At 40.1% G+C, this 21354-nt stretch overlaps 3 protein-coding genes across 4 annotated transcripts in view; 1 reads left to right on the forward strand and 2 right to left on the reverse strand.

Annotated features, from left to right (window-relative positions):
* Positions 1-21354, reverse strand: part of LOC134648698 (PXMP2/4 family protein 3) — a 381574-nt gene that overhangs the window by 297875 nt on the left and 62345 nt on the right. The window lies entirely within an intron of this gene.
* On the forward strand, positions 376-9761 carry LOC134648716 (rabenosyn-5). Its single transcript, XM_063503224.1, has 6 exons — positions 376-911; positions 1488-1635; positions 1819-2033; positions 2986-3180; positions 4439-4693; positions 9538-9761. The coding sequence occupies exons 1-6, from the start codon at positions 489-491 to the stop codon at positions 9610-9612; spliced, it is 1311 nt and encodes a 436-aa protein (XP_063359294.1). The 5' UTR covers positions 376-488; the 3' UTR covers positions 9613-9761.
* On the reverse strand, positions 10375-12677 carry LOC134649200 (dynein axonemal intermediate chain 4). The gene has a single exon (XM_063503919.1). It carries the CDS (start codon positions 12563-12565, stop codon positions 10391-10393), a length of 2175 nt encoding a protein of 724 aa, XP_063359989.1. The 5' UTR covers positions 12566-12677; the 3' UTR covers positions 10375-10390.

Here is a 21354-nt window from a genome sequence, read left to right on the forward strand (position 1 = left end):
ATCTTTGTTGCCTACCGTACATATGTTTTTTTTTTTAAACATCACCTCCAAGTTTGGGCTAAGACAAACTTATTCAGCCAAATTGTGTGGAATAAATAGAGCGTTTTTAACATTGTCCCAAATAGTTTTACTGACATTTGAAGCGTTTAGATATTGCATTTTATTATTACTTATTACACAATTATAAAATTTAAAACCATAAAAAATAATATAAACATATTTCAAGTAAATATTCGTTCTATTAATTTATATTGGAAAATAAAACGAATAAAAAGAAGTTTCCTGCGAGCATATTTACTTAGCAAATAAATGTTTAAGGTTAATACCTTACTTTTATTAATGTACACCACAAATGTGTATGCAATAAACAAACGCTTACTAATCAGCAGTGAATTAGAAACTATGGAATGGGAGGATTTCTTTTGCGCTAGAAATTAAATGCACTGATTGTTTATTTAACATGTGCATGTAGGAATCAGTGCGTAACGATGGCGACGGCAAACGACGAGGAGATCCTCGAGGGTTTCCTTTGTCCCATTTGCAAGGCCGACTTGAAAACCGCTTCACAACTTACGAATCACTTTGAGAGTTTGCACCAAGAAGACCAAGATGTTTTGAGGTCTCTAAAGGAGATATTTGGGAAAGCGAAGAAGATAATACTTAATAATGACGATGCTGATATTCAGGAGACGTTCGATCGTGCGTTAAAGTTTAATTCCCAGGACTATTATGAATCGATTGAGGAGCAGACAGTGGGGGTGTCTCGGAGCTCTACTGACTACTTCAAAGGTGTTAGGTCGGCAAGGTTGGAGAGATACGCGACTGAGACTAACAAATTGTTGATTAGACTGGATAAATTGGTGGGCAACATGCCCACTGAACCCAACCAGAGGCGACAACATGAACAAGAGGTATGTTTAATTGAATAATCAGAATTCTACTTTTAGATTGTTATGGTTAAGTTAAAATCCTGGTTTAGTTAAGGCATTGAAAAGTAAGTGAGCTTAAAGTGCTTAATACTCCATACATCAGTTTCCTTACTTAAACAGGTTGTATGGGAGGTATGGTAAGACATGTTATTAATAAGTTGAATACTCATTTAAAATGAGTAGAGTACTTATTAAGCTTAAATTTTATTACAAATTGTTAGCAAAACTTGCTTAAAACTGTTAAAGTTGTTATTTTGCCTTTTAGCAGACTTCGTTAATTAGTGAACAAACTTAATTACTTTTTGTGACAACATTCCTGAAAAATATCTTGGGCTTACATAAACTCAAAGACATTACAACAGGTTGTCTATTAGTCGGTTGTTAGTAGGTAGTGGATTTATGGATATTTCAGAAAATTTTACTGAAATATCCATAAATCTAAGTAAATTTTTTGGAGTTTTCAATTTACCTGATACCAGTGTGCGAACCAGTCTATGTATAAACATATTTGCCTTGCATTACCTGTACCCAGTGCTTATAGTACAATTTATATTTCAGGTAGTCCCATGGTTAGATGGTTCATCGGTGAAGCTGTGCCCGAACTGTGCAAAAGCCTTTAACCTGACGCGCCGCAAGCACCACTGCCGGCTCTGCGGCTCCATATTGTGCCATGACTGTTCCACATTCCTAGATATTAATGTAGCTAGTAAGTATTATTGTTATTTCGCACTAACTTGCTGCAAGAATGCATCCATATCTCTTTAAGCTTTATACTTGACGTATCACTTGGCATTAAAATCAAGTTATGTTCCGAATATATTTTTTGTGAATATTATCCATATTCAAATGAGTGAACTATATTTTGACCTCTAAATACTCTTTATTCCAGGATCAATAATAGACCCATCAGTGCCACTGGCGCCCTCAGACCACGAGGTGACAGAGAAGACAGGCCTCCGTCTCTGCGAGCACTGCTACAATCTCATAGAGCTCCGGAAACAAGTACAAGAGAGTCGTAATGCTAAGACAGCGCTTGTACAGGCATATGAGCAAATGAGGGGGCTGATGGATCAAGCTAAACCTGCTGTCGCTATGTATGAAAAGGTATATTTACTTGGTACAGTCACTTGCAATAATATATACTCTCCCGGCCGATTTCGACCACGGCGACTGTTTCAACTCTGCTGCTGAAGACGTTCGTGTGCCCGCGTGTGGCTTGCGTAGCCGATCTTATTAGCAAAGACCCGTGCACACAACGGGCAGGTAAGGACACCATTGTTGTAATTATACCTAATAGCCGCTGGCAGTCAGGCTTTCAGCTCGTCCCGTCTGACATCATCAACGTCTGGCAATAATATGTGCCTCTTCAAAGGCCGCAAAAATATGTGACACTCTCTTATGGCTCTACAAACAAGATCGTGTCAGATATTTTTGCGGCCTTCGTTGTGTAATATTATCGCAGGTGACTGTACTGTATGATAGTGATATTAATCTAATAAAATATGCATTCACTTGTTTTAGCACTTACACTTCTTCCTAAATTACGTTACATATGGACAGTATGAGGACACAGTTATATGTATTTAAAAGAATAGACTTGTAGGCGGTGTACGGTATTTAAGTATTACGGTAACTTTGCCTAAAGCACAGAATAAATAATAGTACGACACCTAAAGTGCTTGACAACCTAATTACTGATTGTTCAGTACTATACAATCCTATCCACTTCAGTTGTTAAATTAAGCCTTTGATATTTTCAATATAGCCTATTACTAGTAAAATTTATGAAGAAGAAATAGGCTCTAAATTTTAAAGAAAAAAAAAGTTTTTTTTTTAATTCAAGTTTTAATTTCAGATAGCTTTTCGGTGAAGGAAAACATCGTGAGGAAACCTGCATACATTTGCGAAGAAATTCAAAGGTGTATGTGAAGTCCCCAATCCGCATTGGGCTAGCGTGGGGACTATAGCCCGAGCCCTCTCGCGCAAGAGAGGAGGCCTGTGCCCAGCAGTGGGACGTATATAGGCTCAAATTATTATTATATTATATTAATTTCAGATGTGTCAAAGCCTCTTCGACGGCGAGAGTACGTACAACCTGTCCGACGTGAACGCCATGCGCGGGCGCATCGGCAAACTCGCAGAAGGCGTCGACGCGCTCAGCAAACATATAGCCGCCTTCCCGGCCGAACCGGGGACTAGACAAGCTAAATTATATGCTGCTATACGGCAGGCCGCTACTAGTTACATCAAGGTAACTTTTAGCATATAGTTTGTCAAAGGACTGTCTTGTCTCATTTCAAACATAGAGAGAATCATACTAACTTTGTCTTACACTAATACTATACTGGATCAACCAAATCTTGTCAGTAGTAAAAGGCGGCAAATTTGAAAAATCGCGGGTTAGCAACACTGTGTTCGAATAATTCCAAAATCGCGTGTCATCTGTGTGTTATCTGTGGAATGTGGATCGTGAATGACAGCCATCATCTTATTGTTTACATTCTGAATCGTTTCTATTTCAAGAGAAATTTCTGCTGTCACCATTAAATACCAAGATTATGCATGACCTCAAGCAAAGCTAAGGTGCCTACAATGTACAATCATGCTCGTTGACAGTAAAGATTACTAAAATTTGAGGTTATGATAATTCACTCGAACTGACGTATGAAGGGCGGAAAAATAAACACGTTTTGGTACGATGTACATTGCTGCTTTTCTTAGCGCAATTCTGCTCTTTGAGTGTTACATGGTGTTACCCTACTTTAATTTGCAGTACATTGCTACTGACAAGATTTGCTTGACGCACTATAGCACCCAGAAGAAAAGGACGAGCATAGTTTTCCTGGTTCTTACTGACTGACAAATTGGTTTGACCAACTATATTTTAAATTTGACATTCTGTATCAGAACTGGAAAGACAGGGTGCAGACTTAATTTTTTGCATTTTTATAAAATTTATGTTGAAAACGAATTAAGCTTTACGCTCCTTAAGGTGGGCTGCTAGTTACACAGAGATATTATGGCTTAATTGTCTAAAATGTTTGAGATCCAGCATCAGAACTGGAAAAGATGGATGCCATTTTGAACTATTGCGTTTTTGATCTGATGGAATTGAAAACGAATTAAGCTCTACTCTCTATGCGGCAAGCTGCTACTACTTAAATCAAGTTCAATTCTATCTATCTATATAGCCTTTTATTCCGATCCTTGGGTACAACGGTTATTAAGTCGATTTTATTATTTTTACTACAATATGTCCCGCAGTTCGGTGTGCCTCTTGGCATAGGCCTCCTCCAACCTTCAATTCAATTAAACACAGCTTATTTAAGATTCGGTTTCAGTCTGAGAAACTGGGCGCCATTAAAAATTTTATCGTTCTTGATACAACATCTAAGATATCTGTGGGTCGGTGGCACCAAACGAAAATGTATTTTTAAACACATCACGCAATATGACTGCAGGAAAGACATTGCTAACATTTTTTATCAACCAAGCAATCTAAATTTCAGGAGGAACTTCTATCGCTGCGAAAGTTGCCAACCGAGGCTCAAATCGAAGAGGTCCGCCGACAGCGGTACGAGCGCGCCGAGCGACAGATACAGAAGGAACGCGAGCGAATGGAGCAAGAAGGGGCGTTAGCTTCCGCGGCCGGACCTAGCCAACCTGATGTACAGCACCATGATGAGAATAACCCCATTTTGGAGCAGATGAATATTATTAGAGGCTATATTAAAGAGGCCAGGAGGGAGTTGAGGTTTGAAGAGGTGAGTTTATTTATAGTTATAGTACATTAGATACAAAAGGAGCGTGAGCGAATGGAGCAAGGAGTGTTAGCTTCCGCGGCCGGACCTAGCCAGCCTGATGTACAGCACCATGATGAGAATAACCCCATTTTGGAGCAGATGAATATTATTAGAGGCTATATTAAAGAGGCCAGGAGGGAGTTGAGGTTTGAAGAGGTGAGTTTATTTATAGTTATAGTACATTAGATACAAAATGAGCGTGAGCGAATGGAGCAAGGAGTGTTAGCTTCCGCGGCCGGACCTAGCCAACCTGATGTACAGCACCATGATGAGAATAACCCCATTTTGGAGCAGATGAATATTATTAGAGGCTATATTAAAGAGGCCAGGAGGGAGTTGAGGTTTGAAGAGGTGAGTTTATTTAAAGTAATATCACATTAGATATAGAAGGAACGTGAGCGAATGGAGCAAGGAGCGTTAGCTTCCGTGGCGGGACCTAGCCAGCCTGATGTACAGCACCATGATGAGAATAACCCCATTTTGGAGCAGATGAATATTATTAGAGGCTATATTAAAGAGGCCAGGAGGGAGTTGAGGTTTGAAGAGGTGAGTTTATTTATAGTTATAGTACATTAGATACAAAAGGAGCGTGAGCGAATGGAGCAAGGAGTGTTAGCTTCCGCGGCCGGACCTAGCCAGCCTGATGTACAGCACCATGATGAGAATAACCCCATTTTGGAGCAGATGAATATTATTAGAGGCTATATTAAAGAGGCCAGGAGGGAGTTGAGGTTTGAAGAGGTGAGTTTATTTATAGTTATAGTACATTAGATACAAAAGGAGCGTGAGCGAATGGAGCAAGGAGTGTTAGCTTCCGCGGCCGGACCTAGCCAGCCTGATGTACAGCACCATGATGAGAATAACCCCATTTTGGAGCAGATGAATATTATTAGAGGCTATATTAAAGAGGCCAGGAGGGAGTTGAGGTTTGAAGAGGTGAGTTTATTTATAGTTATAGTACATTAGATACAAAAGGAGCGTGAGCGAATGGAGCAAGGAGTGTTAGCTTCCGCGGCCGGACCTAGCCAACCTGATGTACAGCACCATGATGAGAATAACCCCATTTTGGAGCAGATGAATATTATTAGAGGCTATATTAAAGAGGCCAGGAGGGAGTTGAGGTTTGAAGAGGTGAGTTTATTTATAGTTATAGTACATTAGATACAAAATGAGCGTGAGCGAATGGAGCAAGGAGTGTTAGCTTCCGCGGCCGGACCTAGCCAACCTGATGTACAGCACCATGATGAGAATAACCCCATTTTGGAGCAGATGAATATTATTAGAGGCTATATTAAAGAGGCCAGGAGGGAGTTGAGGTTTGAAGAGGTGAGTTTATTTAAAGTAATATCACATTAGATATAGAAGGAACGTGAGCGAATGGAGCAAGGAGCGTTAGCTTCCGTGGCGGGACCTAGCCAGCCTGATGTACAGCACCATGATGAGAATAACCCCATTTTGGAGCAGATGAATATTATTAGAGGCTATATTAAAGAGGCCAGGAGGGAGTTGAGGTTTGAAGAGGTGAGTTTATTTATAGTTATAGTACATTAGATACAAAAGGAGCGTGAGCGAATGGAGCAAGGAGTGTTAGCTTCCGCGGCCGGACCTAGTCAACCTGATGTACAGCACCATGATGAGAATAACCCCATTTTGGAGCAGATGAATATTATTAGAGGCTATATTAAAGAGGCCAGGAGGGAGTTGAGGTTTGAAGAGGTGAGTTCATTTAAAGTAATATCACATTAGATATAGAAGGAACGTGAGTGAATGGAGCAAGGAGTGTTAGCTTCCGCGGCCGGACCTAGCCAACCTGATGTACAGCACCATGATGAGAATAACCCCATTTTGGAGCAGATGAATATTATTAGAGGCTATATTAAAGAGGCCAGGAGGGAGTTGAGGTTTGAAGAGGTGAGTTTATTTATAGTTATAGTACATTAGATACAAAAGGAACGCGAGCGAATGGAGCAAGAAGGAGCGTTAGCTTCCGCGGCCGGACCTAGCCAACCTGATGTACAGCATCATGATGAGAATAATCCCATTTTGGAGCAGATGAATATTATTAGAGGCTACATTAAAGAGGCCAGGAGGGAGTTGAGATTTGAAGAGGTGAGTTTATTTAAAGTTATAGTACATTAGATACAAAAGGAACGCGAGCGAATGGAGCGAGGAGCGTTAGCTTCCGCGGCCGGACCTAGCCAACCTGATGTACAGCATCATGATGAGAATAACCCCATTTTGGAGCAGATGAATATTATTAGAGGCTATATTAAAGAGGCCAGGAGGGAGTTGAGGTTTGAAGAGGTGAGTTCATTTAAAGTAATATCACATTAGATATAGAAGGAACGTGAGTGAATGGAGCAAGGAGTGTTAGCTTCCGCGGCCGGACCTAGCCAACCTGATGTACAGCACCATGATGAGAATAACCCCATTATGGAGCAGATGAATATTATTAGAGGCTATATTAAAGAGGCCAGGAGGGAGTTGAGGTTTGAAGAGGTGAGTTTATTTATAGTTATAGTACATTAGATACAAAAGGAACGCGAGCGAATGGAGCAAGGGGCGTTAGCTTCCGCGGCCGGACCTAGCCAACCTGATGTACAGCATCATGATGAGAATAACCCCATTTTGGAGCAGATGAATATTATTAGAGGCTATATTAAAGAGGCCAGGAGGGAGTTGAGGTTTGAAGAGGCGAGTTTATTTATAGTTATAGTACATTAGATACAAAAGGAACGTGAACGAATGGAGCAAGAAGGGGCGTTAGCTTCCGCGGCCGGACCTAGCCAACCTGATGTAGAGCATCATGATGAGAATAATCCCATTTTGGAGCAGATGAATATTATTAGAGGCTATATTAAAGAGGCCAGGAGGGAGTTGAGGTTTGAAGAGGTGAGTTTATTTATAGTTATAGTACATTAGATACAAAAGGAACGCGAGCGAATGGAGCAAGAAGGGGCGTTAGCTTCCGCGGCCGGACCTAGCCAACCTGATGTACAGCATCATGATGAGAATAACCCCATTTTGGAGCAGATGAATATTATTAGAGGCTATATTAAAGAGGCCAGGAGGGAGTTGAGGTTTGAAGAGGTGAGTTCATTTAAAGTTACAGTACATTAGATACAAAAGGAACGTGAACGAATGGAGCAAGAAGGGGCGTTAGCTTCCGCGGCCGGACCTAGCCAACCTGATGTAGAGCATCATGATGAGAATAATCCCATTTTGGAGCAGATGAATATTATTAGAGGCTATATTAAAGAGGCCAGGAGGGAGTTGAGGTTTGAAGAGGTGAGTTTATGTAAAGTAATATCACATTAGATATAGAAGGAACGTGAGCGAATGGAGCAAGGAGCGTTAGCTTCCGTGGCGGGACCTAGCCAACCTGATGTACAGCATCATGATGAGAATAACCCCATTTTGGAGCAGATGAATATTTTTAGAGGCTATATTAAAGAAGCCAGGAGGGAGTTGAGGTTTGAAGAGGTGAGTTTATTTATAGTTATAGTACATCAGATACAGAAGGAACGCGAGCGAATGGAGCAAGAAGGGGCGTTAGCTTCCGCGGCCGGACCTAGCCAACCTGATGTACAGCATCATGATGAGAATAACCCCATTTTGGAGCAGATGAATATTATTAGAGGCTATATTAAAGAGGCCAGGAGGGAGTTGAGGTTTGAAGAGGTGAGTTTATTTATAGTTATAGTACATTAGATACAAAATGAGCGTGAGCGAATGGAGCAAGGAGTGTTAGCTTCCGCGGCCGGACCTAGCCAGCCTGATGTACAGCACCATGATGAGAATAACCCCATTTTGGAGCAGATGAATATTATTAGAGGCTATATTAAAGAGGCCAGGAGGGAGTTGAGGTTTGAAGAGGTGAGTTTATTTATAGTTATAGTACATTAGATACAAAAGGAGCGTGAGCGAATGTAGCAAGGAGTGTTAGCTTCCGCGGCCGGACCTAGCCAACCTGATGTACAGCATCATGATGAGAATAACCCCATTATGGAGCAGATGAATATTATTAGAGGCTATATTAAAGAGGCCAGGAGGGAGTTGAGGTTTGAAGAGGTGAGTTGATAAATTATACAATCGTGATATAATGGAGAGCTTTTCAGTGCTGAGTTGCCTAAGTGAGGTACGAGATTGAAAAGCTTGATTGACAATATTTGACGGCGGCGAGCTGTGATTGGTCAATTTCATTATAGTTGACTAAACCATTTCGAAATGAATATTATAGTTGAGTTGGGAGCCACATTTAAAGTACCCAATTGCAGTTTGGTATATTAAATCTTAATGCAAGAATTACAGTCGACGAGTAGAAAAAAAATATTTTTTATTGTGACTTTCAGTGGGACACAGTGGAAACAGAAGGTGGTTCTAGCCAACACTGCAAGGTCTAGCCAACCTAATGTATAGCATGATGAGAAATTCCCGATTTTCATTTTGATTGCCATAAAAGTAACTGTACTAACCGATTCAGGTATTTGTGATTTTGGTATGTTGAAGTCTTTCTATCAGTTACTATAGTTCGTTTTTTTTAGCATTAGAAAGAACTTGAAAAAAGGTAAGCGATCTTGACATGTCTTTTAATTGAAAAACGCTTTTTAAAAATCAAAAACTTACTTATGAAAGCAGAAGAATATAAATGATCGTATTAGATTCATAATTGCTACATATTTGCCGTTACTTATTTTTAAAATGTGTTTTTCAATTAAAAGACACATTAAGATTGTTTACCTTATTTCTAATGCTAAAAAAACGAACTATATAAGTAAGGACAATATTTGGTTTTTGTTTGACAGGTGGCAATGTTAGAAGCTAACCTGAAGGAACTGAAGAAGGAATACCAGCTGCAAATGCTCTCTAACCGGCCCTAGTCACCAGGCTTAGTTCAATTATTTATTGTATGAAAACGCTCGTTTTGTTTACGAAATTATTTATATTCTCATAAATTTATATTGTGTTATTTATACCTAACTCGTATTTCTTAGGTAAGCTTAAGAATAATAAATCTGATATTATGAAAGTGAACTTTATTTTATTGTTATATTGTTTATTATATAATTATGTTATAACGTTAATTAATCAATATTTTAAATAGATAACATGATTACACCTAAAAAAAGAAAAGATAAAAACATAAATTAGGCACCTTTGTTATATGAAGATCAGTCTCGTAGGTGTAGATAGGTATTGGTTTTTTCTTATACTGCGTCTTATAAACTTCTGTTGTAGGTCTTGCTATACTTGGTCAACCAGATCTTGACAGTAGAAAAAGGCGGCAAATTTGAAAAATGTAGGCGCGAAGGGATATCGTCCCATATAAAATTTGAACTTCGCGCCTTTTTCTACTGACAAGATTTGGTTGACCAGCTATATAACTGAAGGGTCACACCAAATCGATTTAATTTTGCAATGAACGGCGTATGACACACGGAATGTACTTTAACCCTTTTCTGAGCATCACCAATAACTCGGTTATCCCGCAAAATCCAAATATATTCCAATTCATTCAACTTTGAAGATTTATTTGAAGACAAGTCACATTTCCCGAAAGTCCAATCTAATTTGTACCTTAATTCGGATTACTAAAGTCGAAATTCTATCGACGCACGGTCGATTCTGGAAAAGGATTATAATATCGCGTTAACTAGTTTAAGGGTGTCTCTTCTGATAAGACGACATCTTTTCAAGCTGCTTCAGCAGGTTCGGCCTCGTGCACAACGCCTTCTTGATAGCGTCGTCCAGCATCTTACGCTGGTCGAACGGCGGGATAGGCGTGTCCTCCAAATGGAACGTATGTATCTTCCCAACACTGTCCGACACGAACACGCTATCCCCGCCCGCACCGAACTTTATAGACGTTAATAAACCCTCTGCCGTCAATGTGTACTCCGCGCAAGGAATATGAGTCTTCCTCCTCAAATCCCAAATAGATAATATATTAGTGCTGACGGTAAGAACTATAGTCGCATTCACAGGACAAAATGCAGCGTCATACACAGCCCCTTTGCAATTTAACGTCATTATAACATCGTCGATCCCTTCCACCCACAATCTTATAGCCCCGTCAGCGCCACAAGTGATCATCAAATTCTTCATGAAAGGGGAACAGTGTAAAGCGTAAACAGGGCCCGCGTGAGCTCGAAACACGTCCATGTGCTGGTTTAAATAATTCTTCGAGCATTGGTGTATGCAGCCTTCGTCGGTACCTACGTAATAAATGTGACTGATGCTTGGATGCCACATGATGCAATGCCCTGCTGGATGTCTATTTATTGGTACATCCACCCTTAGACAAGCTTTTGTAACTTCGAGCCCTTTCAAACTGCCTTCAACGGTGGATAAACGCATCATAGGCGTGCAGATAAAATCGTGCGTTTTCGTACTTGTGAATCGATTCACTCTCCCGTCTTGGCACGTGGCTAAAACGTATTCGTTGTCCATGTCCACCGCGCGCCAGGTTACCGTCCAGATTGGCTCGAAGCAGGGGTTGGTGTCTCGGCTACTTCGAGCTATAATCTTCTTGGCATATGAAGTGACGTCCAGTATTAAAACGTCCCCGTTTGCAAAGCCACACGCGAGCCAGTTCGGATTCTTCGCGGAAAATGCAATGGAAGTTAGCGGTTCAACGAAGCGGTAGAACCGCTCCGGTTTGATCGGGTTCTTCGTGCACCAGATAGCGACCAGCCCATCGACCTGGTTCGCACAACCAATGTCACCGTAAGCCGCGGCCAATATATTTTTATTGCTAGGATTGAAAGCCATCATCACGATGGGATGGCCGTCAGTCTCATTGCACTCAAACGTCCATAGACGTTTGATCGTGTAAATGTACACCAAGTCGAGCGAGAGCGGATCCATAGGGACGAGACCTCTGAACTTCTTTTGCGCATCGGAATAAGCTTTAGCCGCTAGAACACGCTCAGTTAACATTACTGCATCGTAGAAATTATGACTCTGTCCTATCTCTTGGAAACTTTTGCCTCGCACTGGGCCGGTGTCGACTATTTTCTTCTTACGCAACAGCCTCGCGTCCGCGGACTGGTACAGCACCATCTCGTCAGGCTCCTCTTTAGCGCGGGCTAGTTTCAGCTTCTCGTAGGTGTCGTGCATGTCCCACACGGACGCGAAAGACGCGGCATTTTTTTTCTGCGGTCGAACCGCTAGTGTATGCCGAGACTGGACCACCACTGGCTCAGTCTGGGTCTCTTCCACCACCATCTTTCGATTCCTGCCCTTCCCAACAGTTATATAGTTATAGAATTCATTCGCTTCTTCAACTGCATTTCCTTCCGGAGTTCCCTTTTCAAAGGAAAACGATGGCAGCTCGAACAGGAATTCTGTTTCGGTTTCTTTGAAGACAACCATAATATTTGGTGGGTAAGACATGAGGGGGTACTTTTTAGGCAAATAGAACGCGGAGGGAGCCTTGTCTAGGTCGACGTCGTCGGGAGCGTACCCCTCCTCTGTGTTGAGCGTGTGATCGATTTTTATGTCGTCAAGGGAGATGGTTGTGGCGAATACTTTCGGCCCGCCGTCCCCCGTGTCTGCTTTAGTCTTGTCTGGTTTGGCAATCGCGACGGTAGAGCGGACGCGAACTTCAAAGGCAGCGTGTGAAAACGTATCCATCATGGTAGGTAAGCTGCTGTCGACTATGTCATCAGGAGTCAAGTCGACGTCGTCCACAAAAACGCGGGTGTTAAGCCGCTTGTCCATAAAAGAGAACGCGGATTTGCTAACTTTAGCGGTGGCGGCTTCATCGCTATCGTGACTATGATAGGACTCGTTTGCTGCAGTGTCGAATGTTATAGTTGCAGTTGCACTCATTTTGACAAGCTTGGTAAGAAATTAATTAAGTGTAATTTGTACTTATTTGAAGAAAAAATCACTTTAGTATTAAAGAAATGTTTAAAATACTTATTATTGACAAATTATTGGCATTGTCAAAATGTAAGCATGCAGCAAAAAAAGTTTCATTCATGTAGGTAGATAATGAATCCTTGATACAACTCAAGGTTACAACCTATATGATGAGCCTGGCAGTGGTGGGTGGTGTGGTGGAAATTAAATAAAAGCTTCAGGAGTCTTCAGACATTAATATAATTAAATAATAGGAAATTACAGAACATACGTGTGGCTGGGTGTAGCGGGGTTATCGAAAGAGGGACCACAGACAATCTAGACAGCCCTTATAAACTAGTGTATCATAAACAATGTAGAAGGGTGGATAAAATAAAATAAGGAATTCCATTCAATGTCACTTCCCCTCACACTTCACATTATACAGAAATTAAGATTTGAACTATTAAATAAAAAAAAATTTTTAGACATCATTACTATTCTACATTTCTTAAGTTCAAATCATGCACAAAGTTAGAGTGTTTAAGACCTGAAAGACCTTTAGTTAGAATATCAGCTATCATTTTATCTGTAGGCAAATATTTAGTTGTTATGTTACATTTTCGAACTATATCTTTAACAAAGTGATACTTCAGATCTATGTGCTTTGTTTTCTTATGACAATACTCTCTTATTTCTAGAAGTCTCAACGCACTCTGGTTGTCGCTATAAAGTATACAACACGAATGTTTTTCAAAAATTTCATTCATGAAATTTCTGACAAAACAAAGTTCCCGGCAAGCGTCACCCAAAGCTAGGTATTCAGCTTCTGTACTACTAAGAGCTATACAACGTTGCTTACGCGACTCCCAGTTTACAGTTGAGTCACCTATTTTAATCACAAAACCACTATAAGATTTTCTATCACAATCATTAGCAAAATCAGCATCTGCGAACACTGAAATGTTAAAATTACCACTTTTAACAAATACAAGACAATAATCAATTGTCCCAGACAGATAACGCAATACTCTCTTAGCTGCTATCCAATGATCTTTAGTAAAACAGTTACAAAATTGACTCAACTGAGACAAAGCATATGAAATATCTGGCCTAGTACAAACAGATAAATACATGAGACACCCAATTAATTCTCTAAATGGATAAACATCTTCAGATAAACAGTCTTTATCATTTATGGGTCTCTCGAGTTTACAGTTAGCTGCCAATGGACTTGCAACACTCTTACAGTTTGACATATTAAATTTAGAAAGCAATTTCTTAATGTAATCCGATTGGGATAACTTTAATATCCCATTTTTTCTGTCTCTAGACACTGTAATACCTAAACAATTTCTCAAGTTTCCTAGCTGCTTAGAATCAAATTCTGACTGTAACAAATTACATAACAAGTCTTTCTCATTTTTATTATTCCAAAATATATAAAAATCATCAACATAAAGGGCTATCATTGTTAAGTTACCATTAGATTTCTTAGTATAAATACAAGGTTCACATTTGCTTTGCATGTAGCCATTATTTATCAAAACATTATTTACTTTGTTGTTCCAAACTCTACTTGCCTGTTTCAAACCATACAAACTTTTATTTAAAAGGCAAACTTTATTTTTATTACAGGTAAATCCTTTTGGCTGTTCCATATAAATCTTTTCAGCTAGGTCTCCATGAAGGAAAGCAGTAGTTACATCTATATGTTCAATTTCCATATCTAACTCATTTGCAATACAAAATAACAAACGCATAGTTGAATGTCGGACTACAGGTGCAAATGTCTCTTCATAATCAATACCTTGTTTTTGCGAGAAACCACGGGCTACCAAACGAGCTTTATACTTTACGTCCCTCGTATCTGAAAAATCATTTTTTAACTTAAAAACCCACTTACTTTTAACCACATTTTGGCCCGAGGGCCTATCTACAAGGGTCCATACATTGTTGGATAATAAAGAATTATATTCAGATTGCATGGCCGCTAGCCATTCCTCCCTATGGGGGCTAGACATTGCCTCCTCATAAGTTTGAGGTTCATTCAAAGTTTGAGATGAACTGACAAACATAGAAGAATCGGATAAATCATAATCAGTGTACCTTACTGGTTTATTGTTGCGTGTACTCCGTACGGGGCGTTCGCTTGCCGACGTAGGCTGCAGGTCGGTAGGCACACCTTCCCCTCGAACGTCACGCACGTCCCAGGATGAAGCCGATGATGATTGCTGACCACTCCAGCTGTCAGACACAGGCTCTGGCTCGAGCAGCGTGTCCTGCCCATCAGTGATGTGGGCATCGGGGGACGCTGATGGTGAGGGCTGGCCAGGCCCGCTGTCATCAGCAGCACTGCTCCATGATAGGTCCTTGTCTGAAATCATATCATTGCTTGCATTAGATTTATTATCCGTATTATTTTCTAAATTATTATTGTCCAACATGTCAAGATTTAAAATATTTTCATTTGACTGTGTTTTACACAAATTATTATTCAAAATTATATTGCTATCACTTAATTGTGTTTCACACAAATTATCATTTATTAAAACATTATTATCACCTGACTGTGTTATACACAAATCATTATTTCCTAAAACTATATCTCTTGACTGTGTTTTACACAAGTCAAATTGGACAACACCAGCGGGGACAGGTTTAGTATCTTTACCCAAATTAATAAATTCATTCTCAAAGAACACAACATTTCTAGATATAATGACTTTCTTGGGACTCAAGGGATCTAACAACTTATAACCTTTAGAATGATCAGCATAGCCGACAAAAATGCAATGTTTTGATCTAGAATCTAATTTGTCACGCTTGCTTTCATCTATTAACGACAATGCCTTACAGCCAAACACTCGCAAATGACTCAAATCAACTTTATTGCCCGACCACGCTTCCTCAGGTGTCTTACCGGGCACAGCATTTGTGGGTGACCTATTTTTTAAATAGATAGCAGTTGACACTGCTTCAGCCCAAAACTGCTTGCCGAGGCCTGACTCCTGGAGCATGCTTCGTGCCTTTTCAAGAAGAATGCGATTTTGAGATTCACTTACACCGTTTTGTTGTGGGCTGTAAGGTACAGTTGTTTCATGCACTATACCTGCTTTCTGCAAATAATCCCTAAACTTTTGACTAGAATACTCCCCGCCGTTGTCACTGCGAAGCCTCTTGATAACACAACCTGTTTGCTTTTCAACAGTAGCTTTAAATAATATAAATTTGGACATTACCTCAGATTTGTTTTTCATGAAGTATCCAACCACCCGTCTAGAATAGTCATCAGTGAAGGTGAGCAAATATCTTGATCCACCAAGACTGCATACAGGGAACGGACCGCACACGTCCGAGTGCACAAGCTCCAGGATCTGTTTGGCGCGCGTGGCTTCCCCTTTGGGAAAAGCCACCACTTTCTGCTTCCCCTCAGCGCATGACACACAGCTTTGCAGATCATGCTCTTGAAAAGCTAAGCCAGAAACCATCCCTCGGAGGGTGCACATACCTCTGTAGCTCAAGTGCCCGAGTCTCTTGTGTAGCACGTCCACAGGCACTTCCTTGGTCGACACATTCGCCACCTGTGAATCATAAGACACGCCTACCCCTTCACTATCCACACTATAGACCCCGTTAACTCCACTGGCACTAAGAAGGACAGTGCTTTCTCTCAAAACAAGGCATTTATCTTTTAAAAATTTTACACAAAGGGCCTTCTCACATAATTTACTAACACTTATTAAATTGGTTGAGAGCCCGGGTACAAACATAACATCTGTTAGAGTAACAGAACCTTGCTTGGTTTTGAAAAACACATCTCCCCTACCCTTACAAGTTAACCTTTGTCCATTTGCAACAGTTACACTTTCAGACAGATTCTTAAAGTTTATAAAGCTACCGAAATCTTTCCACATGTGGGAACTACACCCCGAATCAATTAACACTTGATTAACCTTAAATTGATTGTCCACACTTGTTGCCACTAACACCACGTGTTCGTCGTTTTTAGGTTTCTTCTTGTCGTTTCTAAGTTTAAAGCATTTTGACTTTATATGACCTAGCTTATTGCAGTAATGACATTTTCTTAGCTTATTCACACTTGATCGAACGGTAAGCGCTGCATCAGGAGACTCTTGACTGCCACGTCGATGCTCTTCCTGTAAAAGCCGGGTACGCACCAAATCGCTCGTGAGTTTTGCAGATATATTCGCCGACTCTAAGCTCGATACGACGATGTCGAAGTCCTGTGGCAAGCCACTCAGCAACATCTCTGCGACCTCCTCATCCTCTATGTTTTTACCAATATCGGCAAGTTGCTGCACTAACGTGGTAACTCCGTCTATATACGAGGTCATGTCTGAGAAATCAGCATATTGTGTGCGATGTAGCTGCCGTAACAACGATACCCTTCTATAGAAACCTTTATCTTCGAACACGCTGGCTAAGTTCTTCCAAGCCTCTTCCGCCGTCTTCGCATTGCGTACATATTGCAAGCATGCTGGTTTCACCGATAAGCAGATTCTTGCCAATGCTTTCTGGATTTTCGCTGCCTCCACTTCCGTGCCCAATAAACAGTTACTTAGCCCTTCTATGTTAAGCGCCATCTCCATATAGAATTTCCATGTTGACCAATTCGAGATACCTTCCAATTTGCTGAAGGAGTACAGCCGCAATTCTTCTGTCATTGCTGTTGCTATATGATTTGACGCGTTCACTGTTTGAGATGAGCCTTATAGATTTTTGAGGTTACCTTTGTCATGCGGCAAGGCGGCGAAGATTCCGGCGTTCCAACCACACCACTTAAAAAAAAACTGGGTCGATAACCTGATGAGCCTGGCAGTGGTGGGTGGTGTGGTGGAAATTAAATAAAAGCTTCAGGAGTCTTCAGACATTAATATAATTAAATAATAGGAAATTACAGAACATACGTGTGGCTGGGTGTAGCGGGGTTATCGAAAGAGGGACCACAGACAATCTAGACAGCCCTTATAAACTAGTGTATCATAAACAATGTAGAAGGGTGGATAAAATAAAATAAGGAATTCCATTCAATGTCACTATATACTATACGACTATCTCTTTCAAAGAATATAATACTCACTAGGACCACTAATAAGAATTTTGATCATTCCATGTTTATCGAAATATTCGAAATATATGAAACAATTGACTATTTATTAATTTTTTTAATTAATAACAAACAAAGTCTTGACTTTCTGTTGTTAAAAAAACCGGTATGTTTTGTGAAAAAATACAGGATGTGGAAAATGTAAGATAGGTTGAGAATTTGCTATCTTTTCCGGCCACCAAAAAACGGGTTTTTAAAATCAATATTGAAAAGAACTATTATAAATATTTAATCATTTACATACCTACCTATTACAATAAAAATATGTATAGGCCTACCACTTCCACTTTTTTAATTCAAGTTGAAACGGGTAAGATCTTCACGACTTATCAAAGTTAATTTTAAAAAGTCACAAAAAAATATCGGCGGGCACAGTAAGTTTTTAATGTCGTTCTAAAAGTTGATTCGCCCACATACGGGGTAAACTGTGGCGTATAAGTCTTGAGGTGTTATGTCTACGACCTAAGCCGCAGAGCATATCGCACGGCGTGCTCCGCCGAGCGCGCTTCCGGACACGCATGGCTTCTCGGCTGTCTTTCTTGGTAATTGTCTCTGGATGATTTCCACGCCGACGGGTGATTTAATGATGGGGTCAAATCCTTTATTCATAGGCACCGACGGCCGCTCATGACTACTAAATAATCTCAGAAGTATTACCTATATAGTTTCTTAGAATGTCGCCATCTTATATTAGAGGTAGGTACTTACTTTAGCTTGCGAGCGACAAGGTAAACAGCGAAAGGATCTCACATTCAGTAACACTACCAAGTAATTGACTCAAAAACGGAATAGTCATAAAACTATAGTAACTATAATACAGTTAGTTACCAAATTGATTAATGTATGTACCTAATACTCTCACTAGCTACCTAAGAAAACAAATGCCTACATGTTCATTGCTCCTAGCCTGATCGAATTCCAGATTTAGTAATGCTACCAAGTATTGTGTGTAAAAACTGAAAAGTCATAAAACCGCAATAAAGTTACCATGTAATTACCTACACCACGCCTATCATGCGCACGCAATAATCGTAACTCGCGTAAATAGACTGAGAGCTGGCCGCGTAACCAACGTGCCAATCGCTTAAGGGGTCACTGATTACCAGTCCGCCGGACGATATCGGCCTGTCAACTTTTTGTTCTAACTGACAGGCCGATATCGTCAGGCGGACTGTTAATCAGTGGGCCCCTTTACGCTCCGTAGCTATCGAAACGCAACTGTCAGTGTCGCACTAATATGGAAGAGTGATAGAGCGATTCGATGGCGAAGCGCCAGCGATAGTCACCTTGGCTAGGCCGCTGGTTTATATAAGTTATAGCAGGCGTGGCTCACTTCGCGATTTCGTCGCTTTGCTACAGGTAGCTAAAAGTACATCCGTTCCGCCCCAATTTTGGGGAAAGCCATAAGCCGCGCGTGGCGCTGTCACCACCTAGCGGCCATATCTGTGCTGATCGTAACAGACGCGTTTTGTTAGAGAGTGAGTCTTCTGTACCTAGTATAGTACGGCTCTTCTGAGGTGAACTTTTCGCTTCAAACCGTAATCTTTCAAACAAAGGCCATTGTCTCTATTATCGCAAAAGCGCTTGCTCCCGACTTAGCACGTGCCAGTACAACATTCATATTGAAAAACAACCGGTATCGTCATAGTATTAAGGTTCAAATTTAATGTCACTGATATTCTAGATATTACGTTTTGGTAGTGTAGGACGATAGACCGCCCCGAAGCGATACGGCACTCGTATTATTTTGATACTTAGTGTGGTGTTAAAAATGAAACACGGTTATTTATGATAAAGCGTTGTATATTTGTTATATAACAAAATCTAAGGTAACAATGTAAATTTAAGATTAATAAGTTTAACATAGGTATAATCAAAATTTTTCCGTGTAGGTATATAAACAGTTATACGTACTACTAGATAAAATCGTGTCATAAAAAATCAGATATAATCAATTTCTTTCTTATATTATAACCGACCTTTCTTCTGACCGTTGACACGTGACGTTTTGTTAGAAAAGCTGTACGCTTCAAAGCTCCACGTTTGCCTTATCAGTGTTTTTATTGTTACTATGCGTCGGCATCACATCAGAGGTGCTAATTTCACAGTATCGTTATTTTAAAGATAAGAAAAAATAACAATGCTTGCAGCTGCACCTTTGTAAATTATTACATTTACCACCGCAAGCTAATAATTTAAATAAAACAATATAATAAATAACCGCGTTTTATTTTTAACACCACACTAAGTATCAAAATAATATGAGCGCCGTATCGCTTCGGGGCGGTTTATCGTCCTACACTACCAAAACGTAATATCTAGAATATCAGTGACATTAAATTTGAACCTTAATACTATGACGATACCGGTTGTTTTTCAATATGAATGTTGTACTGGCACGTGCTAAGTCGGGAGCAAGCGCTTTTGCGATAATAGAGACAATGGCCTTTGTTTGAAAGATTACGGTTTGAAGCGAAAAGTTCACCTCAGAAGAGCCGTACTATACTATTATTTATTCTGTGGTTATAGGCCAACGAAAACGCTACACTTTGTCAAGTCACAGTCGGACTTAATCGGGGCGCATGGCAGCTATACATTTTAGATCAGAGTAGTAACCAGCAAAAAGATTGGGTATGAAGTAGAAGAGCCAAAAAACAAAGCGATTAACACTAGTTTTGACGCTCCGGTGGAAGAAACGAAACACACTACACACATACATTATGTGTATATTTTATATGCACAAGTAATTGCAATACCCTTGTAGGGTAACATGTTGTAACTATTGTACCCATAGAGTAAGACCTGTACACCAACATGTGCGCAATAAAGCTATTCTATTCTATTACACGGAGTGCTAATTAAAATAATAGGTATCTACAGTTTCTTTTGGCATTATCGAGGTAAAAAGGAACTCAGAGCCAAATTCAAGATTGTAAATGATGGAAGTTCCACCGATGAAGAGCCAGGCGGCCGGATCTAATAAATAATAGTTAAGGGTAGGTAGTATTAGAGATGCTTCGTTGATCTGTAAACTAATAGGTGTATATTTTTTCGGGTAGCTCTTAGACTATAAAGAGCGTAATAAGACAATAACATGGCCACTAATGGCTTCGTAAAAACAGAAGCTTTTACAATTAGTTACTTAATGTTGCGCTCTTTTACCAATTTAATAATTGTTACCGAAGTGACGACGTTAAAATAAACAAACGCCAAATGAAAAGAAAAAGTGTAGGTAAGGTATCGGAATGACGTTATGCTGCGAAAAGTCTCGTGACTATTTCCATACATTATTTTAGAATAGAATAGAATAAGATTTATTTACGACGCTATACTTGGTCAAGCAGATCTTGTCAGTAGAAAAAGGCGGCTTTGAAAAATGTAGGCGCGAAGGGATATCTTCCCATAGAAAATTTGAATTTCGGGCCTTTTTTACTGACAAGATTTGCTTGACCAGCTATAAATTATACAAAAAACATGTCACTAAGTTTCTGTTGGCGTTGTCTATCAGTACCTAATTGTCGTCTTGGCTTGGCCAGCAACTATTTAAGATCATACCTACCTAAATATTCCGTTGAATTTAAAGCTATACAGAGTGCTTCCTGTAACAGGAGCAATAAATTAAACTGTAGGCTGTACTCCTCAAACT

This window comes from Cydia amplana, chromosome 6 (assembly GCF_948474715.1).
Source record: "Cydia amplana chromosome 6, ilCydAmpl1.1, whole genome shotgun sequence".
NCBI lineage: Eukaryota > Metazoa > Arthropoda > Insecta > Lepidoptera > Tortricidae > Cydia > Cydia amplana.

Coding starts and splice junctions, on each gene's coding strand:
- LOC134648716 (XM_063503224.1), top strand. CDS start 489: ATGGCGACGGCAAACGACGAGGAGATCCTCGAGGGTTTCCTTTGTCCC. Junction 912..1,487: donor GGCGACAACATGAACAAGAG/GTATGTTTAATT, acceptor TTTATATTTCAG/GTAGTCCCATGGTTAGATGG. Junction 2,034..2,985: donor CTGTCGCTATGTATGAAAAG/GTATATTTACTT, acceptor TATTAATTTCAG/ATGTGTCAAAGCCTCTTCGA.
- LOC134649200 (XM_063503919.1), bottom strand. CDS start 12,565: ATGAGTGCAACTGCAACTATAACATTCGACACTGCAGCAAACGAGTCC.